General features: G+C 39.3%; 1 protein-coding gene across 1 annotated transcript in view; it reads left to right on the forward strand.

Moving 5' to 3' along the window:
• LOC140749704 (uncharacterized) overlaps positions 1–19,096 on the forward strand; it is a 130,074-nt gene that overhangs the window by 98,681 nt on the left and 12,297 nt on the right. The window contains exons 3-4 of the mRNA XM_073082836.1: positions 12,962–13,097; positions 13,862–13,995. Of these exons, the coding sequence (XP_072938937.1) occupies positions 12,962–13,097; positions 13,862–13,995 (270 nt within the window). The remainder of the gene's footprint in view (positions 1–12,961; positions 13,098–13,861; positions 13,996–19,096) is intronic.

Raw genomic sequence — 19,096 nt, forward strand, 5'->3', positions numbered from 1 at the left:
GATTGGCTCCAAACTTCTTATATTCTTACCCTAAGACTGTTTATCCACTGCACTATCACCGAGCCGATACCGAGAACGCGATTATTTCGGGCCGATTTTAATTATGTCGTGACGGCGATAGTTTGTCCACTGCGACCGATATCGGCGGATTATTTTGTTCCAGCTGTCACTCGTGTGACGGCTGTATATGGACAAGTTCCAATGTGTTTTACATTGCCAGCACATCGGCCCGTCAAAAACTCGATGCCGATTTAGCTGTCACGCCGATCTACTCGGAATATCGGCGGCCGGGTTGACGGTGCTCGGGTGACGGACGTGCGGTGGACAAGCTGCTATAGTAAATGTATGTCCGCTACTTCGGCGCCGTCATTAATTATCGGTATCGGCTCGGTATCGATGGTTGGAGGACAAACAGCGTTAGAGCTACCTAAATATATCTTGTAAACTGTCTTTTTAAAATCAATTTCAAATTTATTCCGCCAACAAACCAGACAGATTGTCATTTGAATTGCTTGTATCTGTTTGTAAAATGTCAAAAGTATATACATTATCATGAACTTATGTGTATATACTTATACTGTACGATCATAGATATCGCATATTTCTTATCTCACTTGATAGTTATTTACTTAACTCCGTTTCCGTGTTTCGAAGGGAATATAAAGCTGTTGGATCTATATAATATTATATACTTATGATAATACAGCAGCTGTTAAGCCTTCCGGCGGTTTCAAACTTCGGACTATCGACCATTAAGGCGTTATTCTATCTCAAGGCTACCTATAATTACAGAGAAATGGCTGTTAATAAAAGCAAAGGCTTTTTATTTTAATAATGATTGGTGATTACTGAATATTGGCGATGCAGGCTGGCATTAGGGAAATAGGTTTTTATATTTTTTGTATTTAAAAGGCATAGGTATATGTATATTTCACTTCTATAAAGGAGCGCTGTTTTTCTTTAAAACCTTAAATAAAACTTTATAAATCTGTCTAGTTCGATAAGCCTTTGCCCTTTGCAACGCTGCTAGCCGCCAGTGCCCTTAGTATGAGTTTCACGTTTTTACAAAAATGACTGTTTTTGTATTAGTTTACGTATTTGCCCATATATTTTCCAATCAGGGTTCCTAGCGGACTGTATCACAATTACTCGTATATATACAACAAATTCAAATTCAACTTCGTAAATAAATATAACACTAAATAAGTAAATTGTAACGTTGGGTCGAGAATGGGTAATTAAGGGTTGCAAGAATACGAAGCTTAAGTGTAATTAACCACGAAATCCCGCCCCTTCCTCACGTGAAGGCAATTAACGTATCGTTGACTCTATTTTTAGTTGTTTGGTATAGTAGGAACAAACAATCGGCCATTAAAATAATATAGAAAAACAAACATACAATTTTCCATACAGTATTTTTAATAATACTCACAAACGACGTATTATTGTCATTAAAGTAATATATTATTTGTGCACAATTTACTTTTGATATTCCTGAATAATAAATAACAATACATCATTATATAATTCCATATTCGCAATATGGAAAATTCAGCATTTACGTAATAATAATGATGTGTAATTATTGTGTATTCGTCCGTTGAAAATAAGACACGTAATTTAAATATTTGAGCAGAATAAATGGAATTTTGAATTAAGTTATATCGTAACGACCATGATAATATATTTTGAAGGTAGTAGAACTCTCTGTTCGACTCCGGCGGTACCACCGCCACACCTATTTCTGCCTAGTAACAGCGGTGTATAGCGCTGCCGTGTTTTGGTTTTAAGGGTGTGGTAAAAGAGACATACTTTCTGAGGCGTTCCAGCTCAGTCCTCAGGAGTAGTGACGCATCAGTTGCCGACCTCAGGTAGAAATCTAACCTTATATGGGGTTGATTAAAAATGACCCTGGGCGACAGTTATCATCATAGATAGACTGTCCGTCTGGTACTCCTTAATTATTATTTTATAAAAAAAACGTATTTTTTTATAATATAAGAGTAGCAGACGAGCATGCAGTCCACCTGATGGTAAGTGGCTACTGCCGCCCATGGACATATTTAATCAACCCCAGATAGGATTAGGTATTCCTACCTGAGGTCGCCCACAGATGCGCTGCTACCCCTGAGGACTAAGCTGGAACGCCTCGGAAAAGTCTGTCTCCCTTACCACACCCTTCAAACCGGAACACAGCAGCGCCTAACACTGTTGTTATTAGGTAGAAATAGGTGTGGCGGTGTTGCCGCCGGAGTCTAACCACAAAAGGGTTCTACCACCTTTAAAATTTATGTATTTATGTAGCAAACGAGCATACGGCGTAAAAAGTCATATTCGCATTTACTATATTAAATCCATAAAGAACAGGGCTTCTTAGTCTACCTTAAGTCAATTAAAGATGGGTTGACCGCTCTTAATCTTTCTCTAAGTCTAAACCGCTCTCACTTAGAGAGGAGACCCGTGTCCAGCAATAAGTAGACGAACATTGTTTACGATTTGTTGCTTAAAAGAAACGAAAGACATAATTAAGGGCGTATACTCGTTCTAAATATTACGTGTACTTAAACAATGGTTACGGGCACAAAGTACTTAGGCCTCCGAGGCATGAGATGGAAACCCAAATGTACCTGCTACACTGGGTATAAGCCCTTCCTTCATTATTTACACGTTAACTATTTACTTAGCAATTTTCCTTTGATATGTATTGCGAATTTGTGGTACCAAAATACAAGTTTACGATGGGAATTGATAGGTTATTCTTTTCAAGAGAAACAAATCCAAATAGTGTACAAATGAAAATCTTGTGTACTCTTCTAGAGTTCAAATTATCTGTATATCAAATTTAATCACTATCGGCCCAGCGCTTTGACACTGAAAACACATAACACAGAGTTATTTTCGTGTTTCTATATTAGTATGGATCAATTATCAATATCAATTTCGATGTAACGATGTATCGATTTCTGCTTATTAACAGCAGTGTTAAGCGCTGTGTTCTGGTTTGAAGGGTGCAAGGGAGACATACTTTTCCGAAGCATTCCTGTTTAGTATTCAGGGGTAGCGGCGCATCTGTGGCTGACCTCAGGGCGGAATCTAATCTTATCTGGGGTTGACTACAAATGTCCATGGGCGGCAGTAGCCACTTACCATCAGGTGGACTGAATAATACTGCTCGTCTGCTATTCTTATACTATAAAAAAATACGTGTGGCACTCGGAGACTGCCGCGGTAAAGCTATTGCATAGCATTTTTTATGCTATGAAAACGCTCAGAAGGAATTCCAGAAATACAATATATTCTTCCATAATCATCAACATTTACATTAATACATCTTTATCCACTATTTTATCATATCTCCATTATATAAGACATTGCAAATATCAGCTGACATTTCATAACTCCAAGCAAGACTGAACATTCTAAAATATAAAATAGAAAAGTATTTAATAAGTGACATAAAGTATTAACAACCAGCAATATAAATGGATCAATGCGATGTGCCTGTGACATTTGGCCGAATGTTACAGGTACAATCGCATTTTTCATTAATAAATGCACTTTGTTTATTCATATTTAAAACACTTTGTACACAATTTATTTGTACCATAAATAGATAGATAGATAGATAGATTATTTATTTCAAGAACTTAAGCAACAACAACAAATTATAACACACAATAAACAATGAAATCCAAAAATACACAAATGGAAAATCATAATGGCGTTTTGATTTTGTGCTGTCAAGTCTGTCAGTTGTAATTGTACGTTTAAAAATAACAAACACTCTTTTACGTTATTTTTAACCGACTTCCAAAAAGGAGGAGGTTACTCAATTCGACCGTATATATTTTTTTTTATTATGTTTGTTCGGCGATTTTTTCACGATGCCGCGACCGATCGACATGATTCATACACCATTGTACGCGGCTAGTTTCACAGGGGGTCCCATTTCGAGGAAATTTGAAAATTTTCGCCAGTTTTCCCGGGAAATTGGAAAAACCCGATTTCTTACTTTTCTTTTCCGATATAAACTTCAATAACTCGAGTATTTCTTAACCAATTTCAATTTTCTTTTTTTCATATGAAAGGGTGTTTTGTTGCGGTACTTTCCTACTATAACATTAGTATGCTCTGATGATTAGAACTTAAGTAATGGGGTGGAACTCATCATCACTACCCCTGCTTTTTACATATTTTATGACAACTTACCTTCTGCTCACTCAATTCTCATGAAACTTTAAATGAACATTGAGTATCTAGATTAACATGATATGATGGAAAATTCGACCTTCAACTCTTCAACCCTGGTAATGCAGAAGTGCCTCCTGCCTCAACCATACAAGTAAGGCATTTGGAACTTATGGATATTTAATAAGGTTGATAGGTAGAGATATATGATGGAAAATTTGGCCTTCAACTCTTCAACTCTGATAATGCAGAGGTGCCTCCTGCCTAAACCATACAAGTTAGGCTTTTGGAGCTTACGAATATATGATAAGGTCTTTGAGTAGAGTTGAACTTCAATTCTTCAATCTTTATGATGCAGAGGTGCCTCCAATGTAAAGTATATAGATTAGACATTTGTTGTAATGAAGTTGGTAGACAGAGATATATGATGAAAAATTTGACCTTCAACTCCTTAGATCTGATGATGCAGAGAGGTGCCTCCAGCCTAAACCACATGAATAAGCCATTTAGTGCTTTCACACATATTTTACAGGTCCTAAGCAGGTACATGTAATGAAAAAATGACCTTCAACTCTTTCACTCTGATAATGCTGGCGTGCTTCCCAGTTAAACCTAACCTAACCTAGCAAACAATATAGAATTGCATGTAGCCTCGCCTATAGTGTTTCGTATTGAATTGGTTAGGTTATGTTGAAACATATAAGGTAATATAAAACTAAGCGAGCAGAGCGCGGAAGCGCCCTGCGAGCGGGTGGGTCCAATTCATATGAATTCAGACCTTACCTTTATTCATGATCACCTTTATACAATTTTACATAATATTAATACAAACATTAACATATCATCACTAAAAAGGGTGAAAAAAAAATTTTTAACAAAAAAATAAAACCGACTTCTACTCGTATGTCACTACAAAGTAAAAAATAATTGAAATAAGTGTTGCTTTAATACATATTTCTGAAGTCGGCGCTCATATTAGACACGCTGTTTACGCCATTATCAAACGAAATATATTGAGCGCCAACTTCAGAAATATGTATTAAAGCAACACTTATTTCAATTATTTTTTACTTTGTAGTGACATACGAGTAGAAGTCGGTTTTATTTTTTTGTTAAAATTTTTTTTATCAATCCAGAATTCAACATAGCTTATGTTGATAAAACATATTATTTGGATAATATGGTAATATAATTTTGAATTTTATAATGGGAATATAAAATATACTTCACGCAATTTTAAGATTTCTGCACGGATTATAAAAAAATGTGTATTACTGCCATCTGTGTTCAAGTTGACGAATTAAGGTTATCAAATAAAATAATCTCTTTTTCTTTTCTTCTTCTTTTTCGTCGTTTCTTCATTTCTGAAGGTCGTGCTCGTTCTGGTAAGCCTCTGTGGATGATCTGACGAGCTGCTTCCATGCTACCCTGTCTTCCGCTTGTCTGAGAGCAGTTGTAACTGGAAGTCTCATTATTTCTTTTATAGAATCCGACCATCGGCTAGGTGATCGGCCTCTAGGTCTTCTTCCATCTACCTTGCCCACCACAACCAGCTTTTCAAGGTTGTCTTGCTGTCTTCGTGCTATGTGGCCAAAGTAGGTCAGAATGCGTTGGTAGCATAGCGTGGATAACCTGGTTTTAATTTTAAGCTGTTGGAGAATCGACTTGTTGGTTCTTTTAGCCGTCCACGGTATTCGTAACATTCTCCTCCAGCACCACATTTCGAAGGCATCGATCTTCCTTCTGTCTATAGCTCGGATCGTCCAGGACTCAGATGCGTATAAGAACACCGAGAAGACCAAAGTCCGTACAATTCTTATTTTGGTGGCATTGGACACATTTCTGCTCCTCCAGATCTTTGTGAGCTTACTCATTGCATCTTTGGCCATTTGAGTTCGTCGGCGTATCTCCTTTTCACATCCTCCCTGGTTGCTGATCATGGATCCAAGGTAGACAAACTCCTTTACCGTCTGCAGGTTTGATAAAAGGCCAGTCTGTGAAAGCTGCCCAGCTCTATCGACGAACATGACTTTGGTCTTCGCCCTGTTAATCGACAGCCCCACCAGCTTGCTCTCGATCTCCACTTTCCGAAACAAATCGGCCATCTCATCCTCTGATGCCGCAAATAGTGCGGTGTCATCTGCATATCTCAGGTTGCTGATCTTTTTGCCACCAATTGTGATGCCTCCATCCCAGCCATCCAATGCTCTTCTCATGATGTACTCTCCGTAGATGTTAAAAAGGAGAGGAGATAGAATACATCCCTGGCGCACTCCTTTTTCTGGTTTCAGGGGTCCCGAGATCACATCATTAATCCTGATCATCGATTCACCATCTTCGTACAGGCTTGCGATCAATGCTGTCAGATGTGTGGGAACTCCCATTTCCTGCAGGATGCGCCATAGGCAGTCCCATCGTACACAATCAAAAGCCTTTGTGTAATCAATGAAACAGATAAGCATCGGCACGTTGAACTCTCGACTCTTCTCTATCATCTGTCGCACATTCACTATTTGCTCTCTTGTGCCGCGACCTTTGACAAAGCCAGCTTGTTCACATGGTATTTGCCATTGCAGATAAGATTGCAGTCGCCCATTGATTACATGAAGCATTACCTTGCTGGCGTGAGATATGAGAGCCACTGTTCGGTAATTTGCGCACGATTTTGTAGATCCCTTCTTATGTATCGGAACTAATACGGACTGTTTCCAATCCGTTGGCCATTTGCCTGTACGCCACACTTGGTTACACAAATCTAGCAGAAGTTTCTCACCTATATCACCGAGGCATTTTAGCTCTTCAGCGAATATTGTGTCGACGCCGGCTGATTTGTTGTTCCTAAGTTTCCTTAAAGCATTTTGTACCTCGGATTTCAATATATCAGGTTCCAAGTGGTTCTGCTCGATCAATATATTTGCGCGTTCCCAGCTCCTGTTGTCAGCGTATAAACCTTCGCAGTAAGATCTCCACCTCTCAGTAACCAGATCTATCTCCGATATAAGGTTCCCATCTGCGTCATCAATGGTCCAGGTTTTTGGCCTTACGTCCCGGATGATATTTTTCACTTTTAAAAACAAGTCCCTTGTGTGCAGGTGTTGTGCGTGATTCTCAATATCCTGACAGATGGAGTTCAGGTATTGATTATAGTCTCTTCGACACAAGCGTTGTATTCGAGCTGAAAGCAGTTTGTAATCTTCGTGTACGGCGTCAGTTTTGCCTGCAAGTAGTGCCTTTCTTTCTTTTATGGCCTTCCATGTTTCTTCTGTGATCCATGCATTCCTCGGTGTGTCCGAGTTTACAGTCCGTATTTCGTTTCGTGCTGAGAGAATTAGGTCTTTGACTGCTGTCCAGTTCGTGTCTATGTTATCGTTAAGATTCAGAGAAATCTCAGCTATCTTTCTCTCAAAGCACTCTCTAAAACTAGGCAGGTCTCTTGGGTTCGGCCTTCTCTGAGGCCTTATAGTTGTTCTGTGACACCGTTTCAGTTTTACAATCATTTCTGCCATCAAGAGTTTGTGGTCACTTCCGCAATCAGCTCCCGGGTATGTTTTGGTGTTACGAATACAGGATCTCCATCGCTTATCAATTGCAATGTAGTCGATTTGGTTTCTACATCGGTCACCGGGCATTATCCAAGTATATAGCCTCCTTGGGTGGTTTTCGAAGCATGTATTCATGATCGTGAGGGAGTTCTCAGTGCAGAATTGAAGCCACATCTCACCTCTGTCATTTCTCTCTCCTAAACCAAATTTTCCCACTACATCTCTTAAGTGGTCATCGAAACTTGTAGACCCAACCTTAGCATTTAAGTCACCCATCAGCACCGTTATTTCTCTCTTAGGAAAGCTTTTAAGTGTATCTTCGAGGTTTTGGTAGAACACGTCAATTTCATTTTCTGGCGATGCGGCTGTTGGTGCATATACTACTATTAGGTTCATGCGACATGGCTTCGTGTTTATTTTCATCGTAATGATGCGGTCGCTCACGGGGTTGTATCCCAAAATAGACTTGTTGATACGGGGTGATAAAGACAGAGCCGCTCCGTTTCTGCTTTCCTTTTCTGGGCCGGAGAAATAGAGTGTGTGACCGAACGGTGTGCTATGGAATCCCGATCCTCTCATGTGGGTTTCTGTGAGACCTAGTATATCGGCATTATGCTCCAGTTGTTCTCTTTCTATGATTTCCAACTTGCCCGGTTGGATCATTCCTCTCACGTTCCATGTCCCCAATTTAATTTTCTTGCGCAGTTGTGGTTGCGTTACATGATGTGAGGTATTCGCGCCAGTAACATTCACTCCACACTGAGCCTGGCGTGTCACTGCAGTGAGGCCAGTAGCATACTTCACACCATGCGACCTGGACTCGACATGGCGCCGGGTGGTAGCCGGATCGCATGCCATCGTTCCATCCTTTTCTTGACTTATCATTACGGGTTTCTTGGGACAAAATAGTGCAGTGGTCTCCCGTTGCCTTCTGCACCGCAGTGGTGTTAGTGTTTTGTTCAGAGCGTCCTGCTGCCAACGCCCGACAGTCCGGATTGAGTGACTTAGTCCGGACCCCCTTCTCCCATCTGCTTATCGACCTATATCTCCACCGGGGTTGGTTACCACAATCTTGACATAGGTTACTCGATGTAACAGGGTCCACCGCGAGTAGGATGGGAGTGGAGTTGGTGAGGAGAGGCTAAGTGACTATTCTTGATTTGTAGTCATGTGTTGCGCATCACTCACCCTTGAACCCCAATAAAATAATAAGGAATGTAAAATAATACTTTATTCAATTATATCCATATTTTTCTATTGACAGTCAACAACTCGGTTGCCTGGAGACTTGATATCCAACAGTCCTCCACCGCTATTTTCACTTACACCACCAGGGGCGCCGGCAGCATTTGGTCAAGGTGACGGCGCACCAGTATGCCATTTTCAGTTCTGACTTCATAATGGAGTCTACCTAATCTTCGGATGACGACTCCGAACTCCCATTTAACTCTTGGGTTGGTGTAACTGCGGACTTGTACCTTATCACCTTGTCCGAACTCCTGCGTTGGCGGTGCATTGTAATGTAATCTGGATAGTGGGGCGGATTTCTTAAATAAGGCATGCATATAGGTTCTTACCTCTCTGCCGAACATTAACTGATAAGGTGATAACTCTTTTGTATTAGGTGTACGTCTCAAGCGTGCCTTAACAGTTTATCAAATAAACTTCCGCTCTTGCTGATATAAAAGAACATTCAGGTATTAGCCGATTATTTTCTTTTTGTACATTCAAAAATTTAAATTTTAGCTTTGTATATATTTCTTCAAATTCGTACCTGTATTTTATTTCCTCTTCTAAATTTTCTTCTTCTGTAAGCCATTCAATTTTTTCTTGAATCGCGTAGAATTTGTTCAAATTTTCTTGTAAAGAATTCAGTCGTATATTTATTTCTTCAATGTAAATTTTTTCTATTCCCGAAATGTAATTTTCGGTTCGTTTCATTAACCCACGTAATGTGGCTCCTATTTCCTTATTGTTTTTTAGTTCATTCGACATCTCGTCGCCAATATCAAATAAAATAATAAGGAATGTAAAATAATACTTTATTCAATTATATCTATATTTTTCTATTGACAGTCAACAACTCGGTTGCCTGGAGACTTGATAGTTGGATATCAAGTCTCCAGGTAACCGAGTTGTTGAAAGGTGTTACTTTTTTTTTTTTTTTTTTATAATATAAGAGTAGCAGACGAGCATGCAGTCCACCTGATGGTAAGTGGCTACTGCCGCCCATGGACATCTGTAATCAACCCCAGATAGGATTAGATATTCCTACCTGAGGTCGGCCACAGATGCGCCGCTACCCCTGAGGACTAAGCTGGAACGCCTCGGAAAAGTCTGTCTCCCTTACCACACCCTTCAAACCGGAACACAGCAGCGCTTAACACTGCTGTTATTAGGTAGAAATAGGTGTGGCGGTGGTGCCGCCGGAGTCGAACCACAAAGGGTTCTACCACCTTTATTACTTATTTTCGTTACGGAATTTCTCGATTCGGTCGCCGCGCTCAAAGCCCGCGATAAAAGCTATGCAATAGCTTAAAAACTTGTTGGAGGCGTAACGCATTTTGTAGATGACCTCAGATAGAATTCCAAATTCTATTCGTCGTTGATTATAGATGTCTACAAGCGGTAGTGGCAATTTACTATCAGTTTAACAGCATGATCGCCTGTTACATCTATATTATAAATCCATCGCTTGTTCTGAGCTCAACACCGAAACGCAATATTTCTTTCTCAACACTAACAATAACTATTTTCTGACACCAAATAAAGCCTAGTGACACAGATGGACGGAGTGAGAATAGTAACTTTTTGATTAGACAACTTCTATCCAAGTCTTATTGGGCAGTGGGCAAATTTGTTTTCTCTGTTTAATTTCGATGAGTGAGAATCATCCCAGATGGGCTTTACTTCTTGCAACCTTATTATTACAAGCTTTTAAACTTGCTTTATTTGTTCACATGTACGAGTATGTGAGGTTCAAATGTTGCAATTTAATTTGAAACCAGTGAATACCGATCGATTGAGCTGGTATTTTGCATACTCGTGTGCGTTTGGTTTAGATGACAATGACATTTTTTATTCAGATGTAGATTAATTACGGATGGTGGTAGAACCCTTTGTGTTTCGACTCCGGCGGCACCACCGCCACACCTATTTCTACCTAATAATAGCAGTGTTGGGCGCTGCTGTGTTCCGTTTTGAAGGGTGTGGTAGGGGAGACAAACTTCCGAGGCGTTCCAGCTAAGTCCTCAAGGGTAGCGGCGCATCTGTGGCCGACCTCAGGTAGGAATATCTAATCCTATCTGGGGTTGATTACTGATGTCCATGGGCGGCAGTAGCCACTTATCATCAGGTGGACTGCATGCTCGTCTGCTACTCCCATATTATAAAAACAAAAATTAAGAATTGCTGAGTACAAAAATATATTGGGGTTTTGGTATCGAACATATTTTAGAACACTCGCTTTATTACGAACATACTAACTTACTTTAAATTAGTATATAGACAATATATTTTACTTATCGATAATATCTTACGATTTTGCCCTATAGAATTAAACTCGCAAGTGGAACCACAGCACATTTGAAACTTTAAGAAAAATTCAGATGATTTATGTATAATAAAAATAATAAATAGACATGCTTACACTCTGTAGTATTTTCAACAGGAGGGTTGTTCTATAAGCAGACGTGATCCATCTTCAGAGAGATCAACGTTTATACAATGTAACGTGAGCTCCTAATTCAGTTAGATTAGTATACGTAACGCAACATAACAACAGTGTTGAGAACTGCTGTGTTCTCGTTAGAAGGTTCTGGGCAACTTCAGGTAGGAGTGTAGGACTTTAATTCTATCTCGCGATGATTGTTTGACCATGGGTAGTAGTACCCACTTACATTGCATAGTTGTTTGGTGGATTGCATATTTGTTTGCTTTCATAAATTATTAAAGAACCTTTGTTATCATACCTGATGATCGGCATTGCTACTACACTATCAGTTTGGTTTTAGCTTTCTTTAAAAAAAAACTAAAGAAGAAAATTTTGCTAGCGTGATTTAGACTCGTTTGGCGCTATCTGAATTATGGAAAATCCCCAAATTCTTACTACTCTAAGTTTATACCGATTTGCATAGAATACAGACACAACAAGATGACAGATATCAGTGGTAACCTATTGGTTTGAAAATAAAACAGAGATAGCTTACTGATTTGAAAATCGGGCTTATAATACATGTTCAGAATCTCAGCCACGCATTCTCAAAGTTCTGCGTGTTAAAAATTAAAAACGTTCTGAGACAACCTACACGCCTAAACGCTGTTTGTCCACCGCACCGTCATCGAGCCGATACTGAGAACGAGATTTTGGGGCCGATTTTAATATGTCATGAACGCGATAGTTTGTCCACCGCGACCGATATCGGTGGTTTATTTTGACGGACGTGTGGTGGACAAGCGACTATAGCAAATGTATGTACGCTACTTCGGCGCCGTCATTAATTATCGGTATCGGCTCGGTGACGGTGCCGGTGGACAAACAGCGTAGAGGTCATAAGCGTCTAGAATAGAAGCCTAATTTTAATCTAGGATTTCACTTATAATTACAATAAATTCAACTCCCTCAAGATAATAACAATAAATTAAAATTTTCTTTTAAATAAGGTTTGTAAAGGTTACCCATATTTTTTAATGGGGTTTTTAAATTAATTCATTTAGTGAAGTGACTTGTTTACAGTTTCCTACTAAAATCGTAAAAAGGGCAGTTCGGAGTAACTCAAACAGAAAAGTTGTAGACTTACAAAGATCCCTCATTAGACATTTATACATTCCTTTGAAAGGATTCCTTTATTAGGTATCTGATTCGTAATGGTATTTTCTACTTAGTTTTAACTTAAAAGCTAAAAGCTAAGCATGATTTAAAGATAACCTTGTATCTTGACCGTCGTCTGAATAACATTTCAATTTCTCTTAACTTACTTTTGATAAATAAATTATGATAACACAAACGAAAGCGACATGTGCCTTTTGATTCCATGACGGTGCGTAATGTTTTTTGAGCCTATATATGTTCTGGTTGGGTTTTAATTCTTCCTTACATTATTTATACCCCCTTCCCTTCCTGGCCCCCGAATTATTGTGTGTCCGCGAGCCTCGGCATTATTTAACACTTAAGTGTTCCTTCACTTAAGTTCTGTGCCAACAATCTTAACAAAAAAACGTTTCTTTTGCAGTTAGATGAAACAGACACGCAGACACTAACGATTCGGTCGGCCACGCGAACTATGAACGGCCGGTACACGTGCGAAGTGTCAGCTGACGCCCCATCCTTCCTCACGGCCCAGGTCCACGCATCCATGTACGTCGTAGGTGAGTAACACATTAATATTGGTAAGACACAAACGTGCCAGAGTTGAAGATCCTGTCAGCCACGCGCACTATGAACGGCCGGTACACGTGCGAAGTGTCAGCTGACGCCCCATCCTTCCTCACGGCCCAAGTCCACGCATCCATGTACATCGTAGGTGAGTAACATATTAATATTGGTAAGACACAAACGTGCCAGAGTTGATGATCCGGTCAGCCACGCGCACCATGAACGGCCGGTATATCTGCGAAGTGTCAGCTGACACCCCATCCTTCCTCACGGCGCAGGTCCACGCTTCCATGTACGTTGTAGGTGAGTAACACATTAATTTAGGTGAGAGAGATAATCGTGCCAGAGCTGATGATCCGGTCAGCCACGCGCACCATGAACGGCCGGTACACTTGATAATCAAGATAATTGGGACGTTTTAACCACTAAGAAACAAACATACAAAAGCTGGTCTTGCTGAATGCATAAACAGCTATAAAACCTGGGAAAACTAGAGTGCTTCAAATTTGGCTATATTATAACATAAACCTCTGTCTTGTAACACTTACCAAATAACAAATTAACTCGTTAATTTGATAAGGATAATCAGATAGTTAACTTGACATGCTAGATGAACTGAAAGAGAAATTTAGCTAGCAGTAGACATCACTTCTAATGCTGCTATACTTAGGAATATGTAAGCGACGCCGCGGTGCCTCCAAATTAACTACTGACAAGTGATATAAAACTAAACCATTTGAATTTACATTTTCAACAGATTTACCGAAAGTCGATCCGGAAATATACGGCATGCAGCTGTTCTACAGGCCGGGCATGAAGCTAAAAGTGGAGTGTGTCAGCTACAATTCTCAGCCGCCCGCGAACCTATCCTTCTTCGTTAACAACGAACCGGTAAGCCTATTTTAGTCTGAAACACGATAAGAATTTCGGCAACCTAAATCCTGAGTGCGAGATGCATAAAACTAGTCAAATTTTGTTTATGAATATGGAATATGGAGGTATTAATTCTTATTTGGTCGTTCTATGACGGTTAGAAGTAATTAGTTAATACGAGTAATAGCTAAAGGAGCCTAATAAAAATACTCATACAGATTATAGTTTTAATTGACGTCTCTATTTTCCCATACGAATTTTTCATTTTTGGAATTTTTCAAATAAAAGTTACGAATGTTAAAACTCCCAAAAATGTAATTGGCAATTAGTACTCCTGTACTATATTATAATTTATATAATATAGCGACGGCGTGGGTTATGCTTCGTGTGATATCTCCCTTAAAGTCATACAATTTTTACCTACAAAATTTTATCTTTAGGCAATGCGAACTATCTCAATAATAATAACAGTTTATACATAAGATTACTATAGAAAAGGTAGTAATAAAGATAATAAACGAATATGGACGGGTAGTTAGTTTTCATTGTAGCAATAACGATTATAGTTTCGAGATACCTTCGGGACCGAACTGACTATTTCTGATAACAAAATCGTATGAAATAATTGATGGTTAATACTAACGAACGTAGGATTACAGTAGGATTCAGGTCTACCCAGCTGTAATAACAATACAAGTCCCAAAGGTCCTAAAATATTATATTAAATATCGTACCATAGATGGAGTTACGTAATACACTTCTTTTTTTTTTGTTTACGAGGGGGAAACCTTCAAAAGGTACCCGGCGCCGTGGGAGTGACGCAGGGTTATGTGGGATTTTTACCGCACTAAAACCCCCCCGGTGGCCGTCCTCAGCGCTGAGTAGAGGGCTCCGGGATCTCCAAAGGAACGCAACCGGAGTCCTCTTAGCGCGTTGCCCCTCGGGCTCTGCCCAGGTGAGCTTGACGCTCGCCACACCATCTGGTGCGTACGACCCTTCCCGGGGTCGCTTACCGGGCGGTTTGAGCTCCCACTCTTGCCGCCCGCAACACCGGAAGCCCCCTTTTAGTCGCCTCTTACGACAGGCAGGGGATACCGTAGCCCTATTCTGGTCCCGAAACTACAGGGACAACGTAATAGACTTCTAATAGCATTTTTCTACTACATCAGTCAAATATGTAGATCATTAGTAAAACTACTTCAATTCCACGATTCAAGCAGGTTTTATCACACCATTTTAAAAAAGTTTTTAAAATCAAACTTTTTCGTATTCTTCTCTATTTGAGAATTTCTCCTGACTCTCTCCGGGTTGAACTATAATGGTTTTAGCAACTTTCAAAATGATCACCGTCGTTTATGTACCTTGAAGCGACTATGAGGAGACCTGTCGAAGGTCTATAATAAATAAATAAACGCTTTCTACACTCACAGCCCCACACTAGGATTCCGTGTGTCGTGGGTGCTATGAAAACACACATAGACAAATACACAAACACCCAGACCCAGGAACAGAAATCTAAATTCATCATGTAGATATCTGTTTGGCCGGGGATCGAACCCGGGACCCTTCGCGCGGCAGACCGGCATGGTGACCGCTCCACCACGCGGGTCGTCGCTATCGTCCATCTTCTATATACATAATATTAGCACGGACTTATTCTCTAACCTACCATAAACTACACATAATATCAGCTCTGACATATTACATAAGTCACCAAGTTAAAAATGAGAGAGGTAGTAATATAATACTTCCAAAAAAGGGTCACATTCAGATCTAGCTACGAAATGCAATTACTTAGTCACTGTAGGTTTCTACGAAAATGTATCTGAGAAGCATGAGAGCATACTCCACATCTATTTGTGGAGAGGCATTGTGTGAGGGTTTCACATTGTACTGCACGTTTTTGGCAAATTCGATTTAAAAAACACAGTGAGAGAGATCTTCATACGGTACATTTTCGCTAAAAAAAATAGTTTACATATGTATTTTTTTATTACATAGGAGTAGCAGACGAGCATGCAGTCCACCTGATGGTAAGTGGCTACTGCCGCTCATGGATATCTGTAATAAACCCCAAATAGGATTACATATTCCTACCTTAGGTCGGCCACAGATGCGCCGCTACCATTGGTGACTAAGCTGGAAAGCCTCGGAAAAGTACGTCTCCCATACCACACCCTTCCAATTAGAACACAGCAGCGCTCAACACTGCTGTTATGAGGCAGAAATAGGTGTGGCGGTGGTGCTTCAGGAGTCGAACCACAAAGGGTTGTAGAACTCTTTGTGGTTCAAATCGACCTTTTCGACCTTTGACCTTACCTTACCTTAGTTCGCTGGCTCATGCCGTAACCTATGTCCAATATGAAAAATGAGCTCCTCATTATCTTCTGGGAACTTGGTTAAGACGTCTCTTTGTTTCATAGAATAGGGATTTATTACTAAACCTACTGTAATGTGACGTTGGTGCCGCAGTTACCACAGACTTCTACCACCTATATTTAGAACACCATTAATCGCATCGGTGTAAACAAATGTTCATTAAGGCGAACCGCCTACAGGAAATGCTTGTACATTTCTCCACATAAATTAAGATCAAGAAGTAAGATTTTGCAACAACATTTTATATTTTAAACATGCCTTTTAATTAAACTTGTATTTTATGCATTGTGCACACTGACGCAGTGACAAATGTACGTGGGCTTTTTATATTATAAAAAATCTAAATGTTTTTTATGCAATGGTAGGAGCAAATAAACCTTGTCTTACGTTATTTGAAAATGGTAAAGTAGTAATCGAGTATGCAGGTCATCTGGTGGTAAGTAGCAACTACAGCTCCTGGGATATGATTGACAAACAGGATTCCTTAGGTAGGAATCCTGTTAGTCTCTGTTGTTCCGGGACTAGAATAGGGCTACGGTATCCCCTGCCTATCGTAAGAGGCGACTAAAAGGGGGCTTCTGGGGTTGCGGGCGGCAAGAGTGGGATCGCGAACCGTCCAGTAAGCGACCCCGGGAAGGACGGCGGTATGTGTGGTCGCATACCGTCGTGAACACCAGATGGGGCATCGCGCTTGGAGGACTCCCGGAGATCCCGGAGTTCTCCAACAAGCGTTAAAGACGGTCATTTGGGGGGTTTAGTGCGGTAAAAATCCCACATAACCCGGCGTCGCTCCTACGACGTCGGGTACCTTTTGAAGGTGCCCCCCTCGTTAAGAAAAAAATAAAAAAAGGTAGGAATCCTGTTTGGGTTGGATCGGTTACATGTGCTTTATGTTACCCCATAAGACTAAGTTGGAACACCTTGTATAATCTAGTCCAAGAATAATTACAGAAGTCCATGGGCTTAGCTACTTAAAGTTAGGTGGACTTCATGCTCGTATGCTACTGCGTCAATTCGTAATTATATCTGTACCGTGTAAGATACTTTTTAAATGAAGTCTTCTTTAAAACTCATTTTATACTATTGGTAGTTAAATGCTGCTAAAGTCAAGTTTTAAAGATATTATTTTTTGTAGTACAAAATATACAGACAGTGTCCTGACTGAACGAAAAGTATTCTCCCACTGTTTCTCGTTTTGATTAAAACCTGTCAAACATCAAATGAATAATGGCTGGGGTGCCCAGAAAATATATTGACAAAAACCTTTTTCACATATAGTAAAGGCACTGTGTATTTTTTGTTATTTTTTACCATGTTTCTATTCGTTTTTGGAAAAACGCTCTCAAGGGTAATACCAAACCATATATGCATGCTGTAAATAATGTTTTATAGTTTCATATAATAATTCATGGTTAAGTTGGTTTCTTTGTTTTTACCACGCTCTTATTAGCTTGGGTTGTATCTATATATGTAACGGAATCTTTGAACCCAATTTTTAACCAATTTAAACGGTCCGATTAATTTAAAATTTTTAACAATTATCAAGAACCGATGTCAATACATGATTTTAATAATTTTATCCCATTCTCCTCATCAGGATCGTCAGGATTAACGATTTTCCTTGTGCGATATTGGCGTGGTTTTTATCTTTTAAACTATACAACTTTTAAATTATAACAGTAATATTGTTTCTTAAATGTTATGTCACGTTATGTTGAATTATGTTTTAAGCAAGTTGTATTTGCATCGAGAAAAACATTTACTTTCTTCGTTTACATATATTATTATGGTGCTATACTTGTTGTGATTATGTAATCCCATACAATAACCAATAAAAATAATTAATTATAACATAATAACAGCAGTAATCCGCTAATGTGATAATATAAAGATTAAAAACAGCACAGCGTAACAATTACATTATAATTTATTTCATTTTCATTCAATGTGAAAATATAATTGCATTTACGGTGGTCGTCGTTTCATTTCTGAAAGGAGTGCATTGAAAGGAACAATGCATTCATAATGGGATTGAGACCAACGAAGCATTGAATAAAGGAGGCGTAGCTATGGCAACACATGGGAATTTCCACGGGGATTAAGATATGGAGATGACGTGACCAACATACGTTAAAAGAAAATGAACATAAAAATATTACAATGTATTTAACGGGAGAAGGGAGAAATACTTATCCGAGGCGTTGCAACTTAGTCTTCAGAGGTAGCTACGCATCTGTGGCCAGTCTCAGTAGGAATCTAATCTTATCTGGGGTTGATAACAGATGTATGCGGTAGTAGCAATTACCATCTGGTGGACTGCACGCTCGTTTGCTATATCTTTAAAAAAAAAAACAACTGATAAATTTACCTTTCGCTAAATATTTAAGTACGTGGCCTCTTTATTTCGCCAACAAATTTCAAAAATTTTTAATTTTGTGAATTTCCTTTGGGGATTAAGACATGAAAACGAGACGTGACCAACATACATAGAAAGATGAAATGAAATCAGCCAAGTGTGAGTCTATCGCGCGTGGCGGGTTCCGTATCCCCTTGAAATAATAAACACTATAGAATAGTTTATTAAATGTCGAAATAAACCGATTTTCTTTCGTATTTTGGTATTCAAACTTATTTTTCATTATTGACATTTTTTATTTTATTATTTGTTGTTATAGCGGTCAAAAAATTTGTAAGAAAATATTTTTTTATCCATGACGGTTGTAGTGGTAGAGACCTGCTC

This window comes from Epargyreus clarus, unplaced genomic scaffold (assembly GCF_041222505.1).
Source record: "Epargyreus clarus isolate Ecla_fem2 unplaced genomic scaffold, WU_Ecla_fem_2.2 ptg000018l, whole genome shotgun sequence".
Lineage (NCBI taxonomy): Eukaryota > Metazoa > Arthropoda > Insecta > Lepidoptera > Hesperiidae > Epargyreus > Epargyreus clarus.